The following is a 16,752-nucleotide window of genomic DNA, read 5'->3' on the forward strand; positions in this document are numbered from 1 at the left end:
AGGAGTGACATCTCATCCACCTTGTTACATAATGGGGGTTAGAATCAAGGGGCTGGGGCTGATACACTCAGGGGCTGGGGATGATACAGGACATGAACACCAGGACGTGGGGATCATGGGGGTCACCATAAGTCTGTCCCCCATATTTCCTCCAAAGAAGTTGTGCTACACCAGATTCTGACATCCAGTTTCCTCTGCAACCTTAAAAAGAGCCACAAACTTCTCTGTCAAGGACGTTTGACTAAATGATCAGGAATGGTTCTTTCACACCTAAGAGGCTAGGATGATTTCCTCTTAGCTCTGGTAGGATGCTTTTCAAAGTATAATCTCGTTTCTTTGCTCTCTACCACAAACCCATTTCTCCCCAAGAAGGCTGTGTGACCAAAATGTACCGTCTAAACCGCATGCGGCAGTGACATGTGATAAACTGCTGTTAGCACACTGACCAGTTAAGGTCTTATTTGCTGCTGAGTCGTGAACCGGAAGTATTTGTTTCAACCCAGCTCTTCGGTTTGTTGCAGGCAGAGCTCTCCTGGCTGACATTTCACCTTTCTGTCTGACTCACACGCACCATACTATCCTGAAAGTCGCACTTCATTTTCCTGAGATGATCGTGCATGGGGAAAAAAATGAGATCGTTCTGCAACTAATCATTTTAGTCAGCGATTATTGAGTGACAGATGAATGAATCTGCCGCCTCAGTGACAGCCCCAGCTTTCCGAAGCCTCTGGGAGTGAGTCATCTGGAGAGACGTTTTTCTCATTCCTAAAGGTGACTACTCCTTTCTGTTCACCAACATTTTTTAAACATTTAATTTATACTATGAAGTAAATAGATCGTCTTCTTAATGATTTAAGAAGAGTGGTCATGTATTACCAGTGGCCACCATGGTAAGAAGCATTTTCTATGTGTGGCCGAATTTGATAGTCAGCGGTACCATGACGGCGTTGAATCATTTGCCTTATATCACAGTCAGTGTTCTAAGGCCAGATTCAAAACTGGGATTATCTGATTCAAAGATACCATATATCTGCTCTTAATATAGGCTCCCTTATTTTCACTCATACAAAAATAATAGGCACCCTCAAGATCCGATGAGCTGTTTACTGCTGTTTACCTCACGGCAACAAACATTGGTTGAGATGCGTATATTTTAGTTGGTATGGGCTATGGGCTAAATCGCACCTCTCCCAAAAAGTTATGTTGAAATCCTAAATCCAAGTATCTCAGAATGTGACCTTATTAGGAAAATAGAGTCTTCACAGCAGTAATCAAGTAAAAATGATTCATTATGGTGGCCCTAGTCTAACGTAACTGGTGTTCGTATCAAAAGAGAATACGTGAGCACAAAGGGAGGATGATGTGAAGGACAGAGGGAGAACGCCATGTCAAGACGGAGGACTGGGGTGGTACGTCTAGAAGCTAAAGAAGGCCCGAGATTACCAGCAAACCAACAAAAGTTAGGGAGAAGCAAGGAAGGGTTCTCACATACAGGTTTCTGCTGAAACCTTGATTTTGGACGGTACTCTCCAGAACTGGGAGATAACATGTTTCTGGGGTCTTCTAAGCCCCTCAGTCTGTAGCATTTTGTTACAGCAGCCCTCGCAAACTGATGCAGAATGCTCGTACTGTTTGCTTAGCTGCTAAGACTTCCATGTTCACACGTAGCAGGTGCTACTCAGAGCAGCTTCTGTCCTCACTCTTGATAGGCTGCTGTGAATATATTGTGGGATGGGAGACCAGCATTTAAAAAAAAAAAAAAAAAAACAACCTTGTTAAAATTGTCTGTAAAGTTAGGGTAACCCAAGAGAATATTCAATAAGTCAAATCTATTGGCTTTAGTGTATGGTAAACTATTTTATGCTGTCCAAAGACTGCCTTTGTGTTTCAGATTTGGCAAGATATTTCAAATCTCTGTGGCTTTTTTATACCATTTCTCTGGTCCAAGGTGTTTTTGTTTTGCTTTTAAGCATCTATCAGGGAAGTTCAATCTTTTTCAATTTACCAAAGTAGCGTGTCCAGTATGAGAAAATTACGGGTCGAAAAAATGATAGAGTAACTGATTACTTGTGCTGCATACGTTCCACTGGATGTTGGCTTTCTTCTTTTCAGTATGTTGATAATATTTGTTGTTGCAGTGGGGTCCAGAATTTGGTTTCAGGCCACCGTTTTCAGTGGAGGGGTTACGGAAAACACCCTTTCTTCTTGTTCTGGTCAATCTTCTCTTCAGGAGATCACGAGCCTTGCAAATGTTCTCTTTTTCTATCTCCCACAACAGAAGGGCCACTTGAGCCTCAAAACAAAACGGCAGTGCAGTAATGAGGGTATTAGGTTGGTAAGTTCTACCCAGCACCTGCTCCAGAGCTACCAAATAATGAATGAGCATGAACAACGCGTTCGAACACAGGAGAATCTGCCCTCTTTGTATGAGGCGTTGGGCAGTTTCGAAAGGAGCTTTGTGACTGTGCTTCTCGCCCGAGACCACCCATTTGTGAGAGCCCATGTGAAAAAGGCAGAGAACGGCTTGTTTACAGGTTAACATTTAATTAGCCTGCCCTGCGCTTTTAATAATTTCTATAAGGTTCAGAGTTCCATTAATATGCAACCTGCGACTTGGTCCAAATTAAATTTTACTTTGCCTACACACACCTATTTCAGTACAAAGCGTAAGCTCCCTTCTTTCAGGTGAGTCACTTGTTTGTGCACTGGGCACATAGTTCTTGAATAGAGCTTTGAAGAATAAAAACGTATTTTTTGTCCTCGTAGATCTCACGGTTTAGTGGAAAAGATAGACAAGGAACGAGGAACCAGATATGTAAATGACTGTGCTCATGGCTGATTGCCTTCAGTCCTTCGCCGGTGATAAGCAGGGATCTCAGAGAGGACACATTTGGGGGGAAGGCTACCTGCCGCATTAGCGTGGGGCTCAGAGAAGCCCGAGCTGGTAGGTGGCATTTGAAGCCAGACTTGCCGTCAAGCAGTTCTAAGGTGGAAGTCTGTTCTGTCCTGGAGCAGAACAGTGGTCTTTGCAGTCAGAACGTGTGAGAAAGGGGGAGAGTGGTTCAAGCCAAGAGAGGGGAGCCGAGGCCAGATCAGCTTACCATGTTCAAGCAAATCCTCGAGCTCAACTTCACTTCCCATTTGAGATACAAAGCCAGTCCAGGAAAGGGGACATATTTGAATTTGTTATCACTTTGGAGGTAAGAATAGAGCATTCACAGTAAGTGGACGAAAATAAGGCTGGAAATGGTAGAGAATGGGGTACACTTGCTACTCTAGATATCAGGGTAAGACCGAGCCTGCACTTGAGGGGTTAAAGGGGCTCACTCTGCAGATAATGGATTGGCATACTTCTTCCAAGATTTGTTTTTCTAATTTGTAAAATTGATTTAATAATGTCACAGGTAATACAGCCAAAAAAATATGAAATCTCCTGTTACAGTGCTTCGGAAAACAGAGATGGCTAATGAAGGGAAGCCATATTGCCATTTTCCAGAGCGATGTCAAACAACTAAGGCTATTCCCAAGCCGTAGGATATTAGAGGTGACGGTTAGCTTAGAAATCAAGTCCTACCTCCCTCTAAAGACAGAATTCCTTCCCCAACCTCCACAACAAGAAACTATCTTCCTGGCCTTTCAGTACTCAGAGATGGGACACTCACTGCCACATAAAGTAGTTCATTTCATGTTCAGACACACCTGATTCTCAGAAAGTTCTTCCTCCTATTGACTCAAAGGAAGGCTCGTGGTTGGTTCTGCTGCTGCCCGGGGGAGCCTTACATCAGACCTGGCTTCGCTTAGGCGTCCCCCACAGGTACTGGCGTACTGGTCATTTTTCAGTGGCTCCAGGATTGTTACTGGTCAGTGCCCTGTGCTGACTGGCCAGTGTTTGTTCCTTGTGAAGTATTGTGAGTGTCCCTTCTGGTGTCAGGTAAACCTGACGAGGAGTCCTGACTTCTCATAATAGTGGGTGACGATAGGATGGCTCCATCAGCTCTCTGGGCCTCTGGGGGCCCCATCTATGAAATAGGGAGAATCATTGGACCGACTTGATAAGGCTGTTTGAGAATAATGTAGAATACAGCACTTGAAGGCTTATCATGGTTTCTCGCACGTTGGTTAAATGAAATCTACCATCATTAGTACATCACAATGGTGCGATGATAGTTGAAAACAACTATTCATCCTTTAATACCCTCAGGGTAACATCAGTTTCTCACCATCTAGCCCTTCCTACCACTGGATACTTCCTAATCATTTGTTCAATGTTTCCTGATAGGGGAACAACCACTGTATACAGACTACCGGACTCAGAGTTTTGTCTGCCTCGTCTCACTAAACCTTCACGGCAACCGTATAGATACTGTTATGTCCTCGAGATACAGAATCAGGGGTCTCAGTCTCAGAAGGCTATTTATAATCTTTTACTGGGGAAGCAAAAGTTTTTCTGAAGGCCCTTACAGTAGAATCCCCCTTAGCGCTCGTTGGCCATTCTGGCTCGTCCCCACGTTCAAGGAGGCTGTGATAAGGAAAACCAGATTCTCATGACTGATGTATGCCAATCATCCCTCAACCTGGGACTGGGGGTACTGCTGCCTAATTGGGGTTCTATCACCGAGGAAGAAGGTGGGACAAATTTCATGATCTCCTTTAAGCAGGCAGTGTGGCAGCGAGGAAAAGGGGGGCTGTACCCGGTGAGCTGGGACTGAATTCCAGCCGGGTCATGTATGACCCTGGCAAGAGAGGGTATTTTCAGTTCTGGAGCTGAAATGGAACAAATTGCTTTTTGCCTCAAATTGAATACTCTTCTCCTCTATTTGATTATTTAAAAAAAAAACAACCCTCTCATGACAGTTAATTTGTTACCATCAATAGATGACCAACTTTCAGTCTCTCTTACTATGTAGACTCTTTCCCTTCCTCTAACTAGTACATTTCTATCCCTAAAATCTCTTTGGGTTGAGGGAAAAATCCAGGAGATCCGAGTTCAGGCCAGTGTCCGTGGCTAGGGGATTTAGTTCAGGTCCCTAATGCTGTGTTCTTTCTTCCCTGGTTACAGAGCAGGTAAATGTGACCTAGGTTTCTATCTGTGAGAATCCAAATTAAAGGAAATAATGACAGTGAATGAGCATCGACTAATGCTAAACAGCAAAGCAGGAAGCCTTGTCAGCAAACATTCTGCCTCCGAAGACTGCAAGTTGGCTGAAAATCTCAAGTGAGTGGGATGGCGGTATATAACCACGCTTCTCAGCGGCGTGTCTGTGCTACTGGGTCTGTACCATCAGAGTGAGCATGCTTCACCTTCCTAGAACAACAGACTTACTCCACGGTAAGACACCGGGAACTTCACTTTTACATTAAAAGAGACATGGCCATACGATCGAGTAGGGTGGAAAATATACATGATTTTCAACTATACGAAAAAAATTAAACTTTGCTGCAGCCTAATGTGAGCCACATCCCAGACCGCCAGGTATGTGAAGATATTCTCCTCTCTCCTTAGGAAAACTACAATATAAACATTTGAGATGTAAACGGAGATTGCACCTCACAATCCTCAAACCCCTCTTCCCGTGTCTATGTCAGGATTTGCTGATCAAGGTTGGCACTCTTTTCTCTTGAACGTGAACACCCTCCATTTCAACATGGCAGACACTGCTGACTAAAGAATTGGCCCCATGCTTGGAACCTACTTGCCAAATATAACCAAGTGAGCAACAGTGGAAAGACCATGACATTTAAATTCCATCTCTGCCATTTATGAGCCATGAGACTGTAGGCAAGCCAGGGCCCTTAAGTCTCCTTTTTTTTAAAATGTATTTTATTTATTTATTTAATTTTTATTTTTTGGCAAATGTGGATAGTACTGTTTTCCTTTGGCATCTATGTGATAAATCCATGAAGGGGGGTGACTTTTAGGGAGCCTCTGTGAGAAGCCTTGGGTGGCTCACAGAGAGTCGGGCTCAAAGTGTCGTGAAGGGTCATCTGAGCAGGCTAGTGTTCCTGTGTTGCACGGCCCACTTGCTGTATTGGTGTCAAATTGCTTATCCAGCCTCAGTGACAGCATCCACGTCACATTTTAAGATCTCATGATAGTTCACGCCGACTTTGGAAGTATCTGACTATCCAGAAGTTGCTTCTCAGATCCTGAGTTAAGAGCTTGTTTGTAACTCCCTCAAGAGCTCTCTACTGAAGAATTATCCTCTTTTTTCACCAAAAGGTCATCGACATCTGGTCCCTACCACCCTTCCCCTTTATCGAAGAAACCTATCTTGGTTGGGTGAATCTCTTCGTACGTTGCTTGGGTGGTGGGGATTGGAGGAGAGTGAGATGCTGAGATGGGGCTCTAATGCTCTAGCTTGGTTTTGACATGTAAGCTAAATTATTACGGACAATGGAGGGGAAATCCAGAAGCCATGGGAGAAGACATCCGAGAGAAGGAAGGCATGGGGAGCGTGCTGGTGTCTTCAGTGATACTTTGGGAAAAGAAACACAAATTCAAAACGGGATACTGTGTAACATTTTCATGGATGCAAGGATAGTAAAATCACTGCCCTCAACACCTGATTAATATATAAAGGCACTGGATCTGCGTAGCGGGATGACAAATGAGAAGCAGAGCTACATATATATACTATATATGCAATATGTGCTCCATATTACATTATTACAGAATATATTTGTAACTCCTATTCCCTTGAACAAACTGTGGGAAATGCTGGAGCTGAACAACAACAACAAAAATGAGCAGGCAGAAAGCTGCTAACAGAGTAAATCTTAAAAAATTCTCACCACAGTAAAAAACAAAAGACAAAAAAAACCACCGTAACGCTGCGTGGTGATGGATACTAACCAAACTCACTGTAGTGATCGTTTCACAATATATATACGTATCGAATCACTATGTCCTATACCGGAAAAAATTATAATGTTGAATGCCAATTATATCTCAATTTTTTTAAAAATGAAATTTAGATTAAAAAAAAAATCAGCCAGTTAGTAGAAAAGAGACAGAGGCTGTACCTGGTCCATAACATACCTGGCGCTCCACTGCCGCCTCCTGTTCCAAACCACGCATTCCTGCTTAGTTACCCCTGCCACCCTGCCATCCCCTCCTCACTTTTTTTTTCTTAACATACATCTGTTTATGTGCCCAATAGCCTTTGTGTGACATCTTAAATAATATATTATAGAATCGTATGTGTATTTTTCCCTGCTCAAGAGCTTGAGGAGGGCCCAGAGTACGTTATGTAACAGAGAATTAAACCCCAACGGGAGGCCTGTCAGAAAGCCCTGGACACTGACCGGCTTGATTGTGGCTTGGACACGGATTTGCCTGTTCCCTGGTCTCACAACACCCCATATCGGATTGCAGGGTGAACAACTTGATTCCTGGGTAGGTGCAGTGAAGGGATGTAATTAGCCTATTAAGTTCTGCTACTGTCGTGTAAAGTCATTCAAGTGGGAAGAGCTGATGTATCAGCTGGGCCTCGGACCCGCCGCGGGGAGCACTGTATCTCCGCGGCCTATTCATAGTCGCGCAGGAGCCGGCAGCCGACCCAGCCTCTTCTGTTTCATCAAATGAAGATGGAATAAAGAATCTCTACAGAATGTGTGTCCCTAGAACTGCAATTCACCACCCCCAAAATTCTGTAGCCCTCCGTGAAATCTCAGACTCTAATTATGCAGAAATCACTTCTTTCTTACCCTTACTCTAATATACACTCAAACTTAATAGAAATGACTGATGTTTTCGTTGACCAACAGTAAATACAGTGTATCGGGGATAGAGAGAGGGCTTTTTTGCTTTGTTTTTTTTTCTCTCTCTCTTCTTAAGGAGAAAAGAAATACATGGCTTATTATTCCAGAAGTCTGAGAAGCCAAGGGACCAGATTCACTCGTTTTTTATGACAAATATTTACGTAAACCTTTTCTTCGTTCTGGGCACTTCTACGAGCCTGGGAGCTATAACACTGAACACTACAGAAAAGATGTCCTTTCTCTGAGAACTTGCATTCCAGTGGGGGGGTAGAAAAATCATAAATACATAAGAAAACAGTGTTAAGTTGATTCACTGGGCATAAGATGGAGGCAAGAGGTAAGCATGGTGGGGGAGGCTACGCTAGGTCGGGCGCTCAGGAAAGAGCTTGGGGGAGATGGTGTTTTCGCAGAGACCTGAAAGGACAGGAAGCAGCGAGCAAGTGAAGGTCTAGGAGGAGAGCGCTGCGGGCGGAGGGGGCCGTCTGCAGGCGAGCTAAGGCGGCCCAGTGCGGCTGGGGCCTGGCGTGTGGCAGGGAGCGGACGCTAGTACGTGGCGCTCAGGGCTGTGCGGGGCTGCAGGACATACAGGGTGAATGGCTGATTTTGTATTCCATGTGGGTTGGGAGCCAGAGGATGTTACACTGGGAAGACGTGTGTAATGAACCCCACGTCCCTGGGTGCCATGTGGTCAGTGGATCGTCAGGGGCACTAGGAGAAGCAAGAAGGTACTACTGCAGTACTTCAACTGAGAGAAGCAATGGTAGCAGTGGAAATGGTGATTATGTTTATGTTTATTGCAGCAATATATATATAAAATAAAATCTATCATTTTAACCATTTTCAAGTGATAAAGTTGTGTGTACCCTTCACCATCGTTCACCTTCAGAATGTTCCCATCTTCTCGAACTGAAACTCTATACCCATTAAACATCGATTACCATTCCCTCCTCACCCAGCCCTTGGTAACCACTATTCTATGTTCTGTCTCTGTGAATGTGACTATTCTAAGTACCTCATGTAAGTGGGATCATACCATGTTTGTCCCTCTGTGTCTGGCATGTTTCACTCAGTATAATGTCTCCACGGTTCATCCATGTTGTAGCCTGCATCAGATTTCCATTCCTTTTTAAAGCTGGATTCCACTGTCCGTCTACACCACATTTTTTTATCCTCCCGCCACTGATGGATATTTGGTTTGTTTCTACTTCTTTTTTTCTTTTTAAGATTTTATTTATTTATTCGACAGAGAGAGACAGCCAGCGAGAGAGGGAACACAAGCAGGGGGAGTGGGAGAGGAAGAAGCAGGCTCATAGCGGAAGAGCCTGTTGTGGGACTCGATCCCGTAACGCCGGGATCACGCCCTGAGCCAAAGGCAGACGATTAACCGCTGTGCCACCCAGGCGCCCCAGTTTGTTTCTACTTCTTGACTACTGCGAATAGTGCTGCTACGAACATGGATATACAATTATCTGTTCAAGCACCTGCTTTTCAATTCTTTTGGGTGTAGACCCACAGAAATAGAATTGTGGGATCATATGTTAATTTCCATGTTTAATTTTTTGAGGAACTGCCATATTGTTTTCAATAATTTTACTTCAGAGGTAAAGTTATCAAGAGTTGTTGAAGGACTGGTGTTATGAGTTAAAGAAAGAACAGAATTAAGGATGATCTCAAGATGGGGCACGTGGGTGGCTTAGTCAGTTAAGCGTCTGACCCTTGATTTTGTCTCAGGTCATGATCTCAGGGTCATCAGATCGACCCCTGTGTCAGGCTCCACATTGGGTGTGGAGCCTGCTTAAAGTTCTCTCTCTTCCTCTCCCCCTGCTTGTGTGCGCACTCCCTCACTCCCCCCCCCCAAAATGATCTCAAGATTTTCATTTTTATAATGGGAGAATTATGGGGCCATGTGTTGGGCTAAGGAATTCTGGAATAAAGGGGTTTGGGTGTTCGTGTGGGATGTGGATAAATGTAAAGGTTCTCTTTAGAACATATTACATTTATCCCTATGGCTGTTAGACACACAGAAACATCAAGCAAGAAGTTTGTTATGTTATTAATCTAGAAATCCAGGGTCAGGGATAGAGGTTTTATATACATACATACGTATATATATTTTTATCTATATTTATAAAATATATATAATATTTAAAATCGCAGGACTAAATGAAATAACTGAAGTGGAGAGTAGCTGTATATACAACTGAGCTCTGGGGAATCTCAGCATTTAGATGTTGCACCAAGAAGATACCAGCAGACAAGACTGAGGAGGAACCACTGTGGCAGGAGGAAAGCCAGGAGAAAGGGGCTTTTTGCAAGCCACAAGAATAAAGACGTCAGAAGGGAAGGAATGATCAACCCACAGAGAAGTCAATTTGATAAATAAAAGTGCAGCCAGTGGATTCGGCAAGCTGGAGGTCATCCATGTACTTGACAGGGGCAATTTCTGGAAGTAGAGGGGATGGAAGCCTGGTTAGAACAGCTGAGGAGGAGAATGGAGATGCTGTTTCTAGTTTCTCACCTATTAACCATTCAATCCAGAGTTGTTATTGCAAAGGAAAATAGTAAAATGGGACGATAAGTGGAGATCGCTATGCATCGAGGAAGGTATTTCCAAGAGACTCAATCATAACATACTTCATACAAGAGAGATAGAAAGGGAAGGTGTAGGAGAAGGAAGGAATACCTAGCTGAGAGAAATCTGTGAGAAGGTGAGAGGAGATGAGATCCAGAGCCCCAGGAGAAGAGCTGTCTGGGGTAGGCACAGGGACATTTCATCTAGTATAACTGGAGGCAAGACCGTGGGTATGGCTATAGAAATAGGGCGGTTGGTAGACTTAGTGGTAGATAGTTCTCTTGTCTTCGTGAAGTAAGGAGGTTCGGTCATCAACTGAGAGAAAGTGGGAGGGAACATGGAAGAGACCTGAAGGCAATGGGAAAGTGTGCAGTGCTCCTCTTGGAGAAGGTATCTCTCTGTGGCTTGGCACACTGCTGCTGGCTTGAGATGTGTGGCCATTAATTTAAATGAGAAGTCAATACTACTATGATCTTTCTAGAAAAGCTTAGGGGCGTGGCTGTAGGTGAGAAGAATTGGGGAGTTGGGTTTAACCAATATGGGGGTTTTAATAGGTGAGTACCATTGCCGGGGGTAAGAGAATTAAAGATTTGTACAAGGGAGGTTAACAATGGCTGTGGAAGGGGACTGAGGATATGAGTGAGAGTTGTGATGCGTAAATGCAAAGTGACAGAGTCAATAATTGGTGGCTTTGTGGGGCTGCATGTGCCAGCTTGGGAAGCGGATTGGATAGAAGGTGAAGTTGGTCAGGGGGAGGGCTGTTGTAACAGCAAAGGAACAGTTAGGACATAGGAGTCAGGAAACAACTGAGGTCCATAAACGGAAAGATAACTGTAGGTAATTTGGGCCAGTGAGTGCTAAGGGATTCGATGGAATGTCCGCAAAGACTTGTCATCATCAAGAATGATGAATAACGAGAGAGAGAGGGAACTCATTCGTGATCCGCTGATGACATAGAAGTTGTAAGAGTCCTCTATATATATCTTAACCAAAGAATTTTGTCAAAAATGCTAAGTGTTGTGCTTTGCCAATGCCTTTTCATTCATAGATAAGCTTTTAAGAGTTTCATAGTTTAAAATCAGATTGACATCTTTGGCTGTGGACAATGCCTGGATGGTATTTCTGAAGATGACTGTACATCAGAAGGTCCTAGAAGTTTCTGCTTGTTTTTGGACAGACACCTTGGCCTGGCCACAGAGAGTCCAATTGCCCCAGGACTGAACTAGGTCAGAGAACCCAGGTTGTTTACAGCCCCCTCAGGTGATTCCAAACGTAACCATCGAGTTAAACCATAGTATAGGTCACCTTAATTGGAAGAAACAGCTTAGAATAAGTTCTCTCATACTTAGTATTATTTAACCAGGCTAAAGAGATAAGGAAGTAGTGCTAAATTTCAAAACTAGTAAATGTCAACTTGTTCTACCAGGAATTTTAATATAGTACAAGGGGTTTATTTTCACGCCCTTCCATAACAATGTTAGCACGCTGCAGTTTACCCTGTAGTGACTTAGAAGTTACTCGCCACATTTTGGGGAAGCTATGTATCAGAATCTGTGTTTTTACACTTAATTTTTATGTTAAAAGTCCACTTTTTAAACATTTGTCTTATATTTTCCTCCTATTCCTTCTCCGAATTTAGTAGTGAATACACCCCTTTACCACGGTAAACCTTTCAGCTTGGTTCCTTATGAACCTTTCTTACCCTCTCCATCCCAGAGAGAACTAGATCTCGTTTGTCTTTAATTTCCTATATTCTAGCACAGTGCCTTATCAAAGTAGTAAGTACTCGATGAATAAACGTGTCTGAGATTGAAGTAAGAACATCACATGAGCTAATGGTACCTCTCTGATCTCTGTATTATTCTTTAAACTTCAGGGCAGATTCTGGGAAAGGTAGTGGATATAATGAGATGTGGCTTTGATCTGATACTTAAGAAAAATGATGCTCTAGGATTTCATAGAAAGTTCCCAAAGAGTCAAACCCACAGCAAGTCATTTTTCTCACCAACCCCTCCAGAATTCAAGGCAAAGAAATCACAGTGTTAATCTTGCCATATCCAAGTGTCTTCCCTCCCGGCCGAGCTCCATGGGGCCTCCTTTTTGCGGATGCTCACTGGGGCCGGTCTGAAAGAAGTAGCAAGAGCCTGACACCCGGTTTACCTTGAGCTTTGAATTGCCCAGTATTTGATGGCACACCATGAGTGCACTGGTATGTACTGTTAGGATTCACCTTCTCGAAGCACTAGAAATTCTCCTGGTGTCATCTTGTCATTCATTTACGGCCTACCGAGCACTGTGAGCCTATGTAATGGAATAGGACGTTAACGTAGAAACCATCCCTGACATTGGGACTTCACGATCCAGGTGGAGAAGAATAAATATAAGCATGATAAATGTTATGATGGAAGAAGTATACCTCGCCGAGCACCCAGGAGGGGCAATGACTCAGAAATGGAAATTCAGAGAAGGCTTCCTGCAGGAAGTGGCACTGGAGCTTTGAGTCGAGGGCTGAATCGGCTTTTGCTGAGCCCGTGGTGAGAGAGCTCTGATTCAGGCAAAGAGACAGCAGAAGGTGAGGGGACGTAGGGAGCATGTAGGGATGCCACCTGCTTCTGTGTGGCTGGAGCACAGGAGCCAGATTATGAAAGGGACTTTATTTCATATGAGTGAGTTGGAATGCGTAATTCTGGAAACAATGGCATCCATCAAAGGGTTCGGGGTGGTTTGCAACAGAGAGAGAGTTTAGCCATAGAAACAGGCAGTTGGAAACCCTCTGACCCTCTATCTTTTTGGCCCGTTGTACCCCGCACCAGAGAAGAATGTGCCACAGACACAGATGATCACTTACGAGGCCAGAATTCATGTTAGGGACCTCACACGTGAAATAAGAAAATATTCCAAGTTCGTGAGACTATCCGTGCACCTGCACGCTGGTGTGGCATAAGCTTGGTTCTGCTTGTAGGTAAGGGGCTTGGTATTCATTCATAGTTTCAAGAAAAGAGGACCCTGACATGCTCGGTCTGTCAAAGACTAAGGTCACCTTATTCTGGTGACATAAAAGCCACTTGACTAGACTGAAAATGCGTCCCCAAAACCTATTGCAGAATTTCATCTCTAATGGCTTTTGTGAATTTAGGTTGAAGGGCTTTAATGGTGCATTAGGGAAGGGCAGTAAAACACCGAGAATGCAAGAGCTGGGGCGCTTACAAACAACAGCGCTGTTCTCTGCTCGAGGAGCGCGGCTCACGCTGGTGCTCACGTCACAAGGACTCTGAAAACCCTGCGGGCCACTCCCCTAGGTATTTACCATCAAACTACTCCCTTCACTGGAAGAAGGTGAGTTTTGTTCTCTCGCATGGATTTAAGGATCTCACTAGTGTCTGCAAGACGAGTCCCACTCCTTTAACTACCCCAGCTGTAATAGTTATTAAGTAACTAGAGGCATAAGAGAATCATCCTTAAAAAGATTCTAATTTCGGCAACTTTAAAATATAACCACATTATGTATCATTTTCCCCTGGTTTTGTAGCGTCTTGATGTTCAGTCTAGTGACACAGCGAAAATGATAATAAGTACTACTACCTTACGGCCATTTAATTCCCTCTGTGACCCAGGAGCTAAACTTGCGCGTTTACAAGTCATATGCTGCTTACGAATTTAAGAATGTCAGCTTTCGAATGAGAGAGGCTCAAGCTCAAAGCCCAATTCTTCCCAACTCTGTGACCTTAAGTTGCTTAACCTCTTGAAGCCCCCGTTTTCTGATCTAGAACTTGGGGGTCTTCATGGTAAGCTTGTCGGAGATTCACCATGGGCAACGGATGAGATTGGGAAGGAAGACAGGCTAGCTGTTCCCTCCTTGGAACTCCTGTGCGTTTTCGCTTTTACGCTTTAGTTCTGGTTGGTTTGTTTGTCTGATTATGAGCAACTTTCTCTTTTCCTTTTACTCCCCTAGGGATATGAAGCCTGACAATATTTTGCTGGATGAACATGGTAAGTAAATGATTTGTTTGCAATCAACATGGCTTGCACATAGAAAAAGCATGTGCGACAAAAATGATTACCCGGGCAAAGGAGGATTACGCACGGAAAACGCCCTGGTTCATTCAGTTGAGTTCTATGCACAAACTTGATCTGATGGGCGGGAGGGACAAGCTGGGTGAACTCCATTATTGTAGCGTGGCGCGGTACCCTAGGACACCCTTAAGTAACATTATATTTACATAATGAAAACGTCACTCCCTTTTCAACTTGTTAGACTTCTGATTTTTTCAAGAAAACCATCACAGTTTTTTTTTTTTGGTGCTAATTTGCCTTAATATCTTTCTAAAAATCATCTCTTTTTTAATAAAGCAGAAAAGGCCTCAAGCTCAGAGCACGTGGCAGGCAAAACTATCTCCCAAATGATTAGTGACACCATTTTGATCTCATTGCATCTACTTTCATGCGTTTCTTCTTATGAGGGAAAATTAGTTTCACGTTTGCAGAAGAGAAAACCAAGTTTTTCGTCCAAAGATTTTTCAGTTGAAGAAAGTGCATCGGTTTAAAGAAAAAGAGAAAGCGGACCACAGTGCATGTGGCATCCGGATGGGAAAGTGATACAGGGAATTTGGCAATCACCATGAAGGTGATCAGTGAATGCCGGAAACCCAAGAAACACAGATGAAGGACATCCTGAGAGCAAACTTTCAGCAACAATGACTAGTGTGTGTCATCTCTTCCCACTGTTTCCTTTAATGTCCATTCGGATATACGGGTCCACCAGGGCAGAGCCGTCGGACGCACAGCCTGCAGCTTATAACTGTTAACAGTGGCACTGAGATCCTTCTTACGTGTTCAGGAAGCTGTTGGATGAGGGAGTCCTAGGTGTGCAGGGCTCCTTATTCATTTGACTTGTACAAAAGGGATGTGCAGTGGGACTGCAACTCCACGTACCATCCATCGCTCATTACTTATTTACCTCACTGCGCTTTCAACCTGATTTGCCAGACCCCACCTGCTCTCGGAGGGCTAAGAAACACTTTTGCGTATGACCTCTAATTTCGAAGCTCAGGGTCATTATTTATTTATGGACTGTCTAAAAAGATTTTTTCCACTTTCTTCCGGTGCCTAATTTCTTCCTTCCCTTTACTGCTTCTGACAATCAGGAGCAGATTCTCAGAATCTCCAAAATGTGAACAAGTGTGAGACTTGGCGTGAAGGTGACTTTCATGAGAACACCGGCTCTCCATGCCTCCAAGAAGAGGCGGGAGCCTCTCTCACCCTGGTGCGGATAAACTCTGTGGGGCCTCACAGTCATGGGGAGGGCCGCCCCTCACCCAGAGAGACTGCCCCTGCACAATTTAGAAAGAGGTTCTCTGTCTCCCCACCCCAACCCACGAAGGTGCATGGCTGGCCAGGCAGAACACAGTCTGGGGTTCTGTCCCTACCTGCTCCCTTTTCTGGTTGCCTTTGTGTACGATGTATTGCTCTGCCACTTGTGGAGCCCTGGATGGAGACATACAGTCCTGTTGTCCACAACCTTTCAAGATTTACCTCCCATTCAGAGAACAACGCTTTCATCTTGGGCCCCAAACATGGCTTCATCTTATTTCTACCATTAAGTCATCTGATCCTCTCTCATTCGATTTCTTTCTCCTTCTCATTTTCTTGTCAACTTGGTGATTGTAGATTAGGAGAACAGTCCAGAAATAAATTAATCTTCAAGTTTACCTGCCCTTAGAAACCCCCATGTGAAAGAATAATTGTATGATATTATAGTCAAGAGAATGGATTCTGGAGCCCGATTGCCTGAGTTCGAACCCAGTTCACCCCCTCACTAATCACTAGCTCTGAGAGTTTCCACAGACTGTCTCAACTTTCTCTGAATCTCAGTTTTTTGAGGAACCAAAAGAGTAATTCTTAGAGTCACTGTAGAAATGAACTAGCCTACTATCTATAAAGTGCTGATTGTAGTGTCCGTCCCCAGGAAATCACTCAGAAGATAACTATTAGTACAATTTCACGAAGGAGTAGTGACTCTTTCCCTTAAAGAAGGAAGCTAAGGCTTCTAGATCTTGTTTTATGTGTCTCTGTCGATAGCAGGTAGTCAGTGAAAGCTGGGCTCTTGCCTGTCTTTCTAAAGAATTGTTTTGATTCTGGAGGGAATATGCCAAAGCTTCTGTGTGTCTACTTGGTAGGTCTTGTGTTTAAGCCATTTTGTTTGGCGCTTTTTCTCAGGCAGCTATGCCTTCAGTGGTCTGTTCTGCTTTTCTCTCCTGGGTGTAGGGGGCTCAGCCCACTTTGGGGGGCATTTTACTCTTGCTAGGGATGGGGCTCTGTTGTTCAGGGAGTATGAGCGGCCGTCCCAGTCGGCCAGAGGGACAGTCCCAGTCTACACCTGTTACCTAGTGAACTATTAACACTGACCCTTTCACTATTAA

At 44.0% G+C, this 16,752-nt stretch overlaps 1 protein-coding gene across 1 annotated transcript in view; it reads left to right on the forward strand.

Annotated features, from left to right (window-relative positions):
- Window positions 1–16,752, forward strand: part of STK32A (serine/threonine kinase 32A) — a 121,393-nt gene that overhangs the window by 68,726 nt on the left and 35,915 nt on the right. Inside the window, exon 6 of the mRNA XM_026498972.4 lies at window positions 14,286–14,323. Coding sequence (XP_026354757.3) covers window positions 14,286–14,323 — 38 coding nt within the window. The remainder of the gene's footprint in view (window positions 1–14,285; window positions 14,324–16,752) is intronic.

Source organism: Ursus arctos, unplaced genomic scaffold (genome assembly GCF_023065955.2).
Source record: "Ursus arctos isolate Adak ecotype North America unplaced genomic scaffold, UrsArc2.0 scaffold_5, whole genome shotgun sequence".
Classification (NCBI taxonomy): domain Eukaryota; kingdom Metazoa; phylum Chordata; class Mammalia; order Carnivora; family Ursidae; genus Ursus; species Ursus arctos.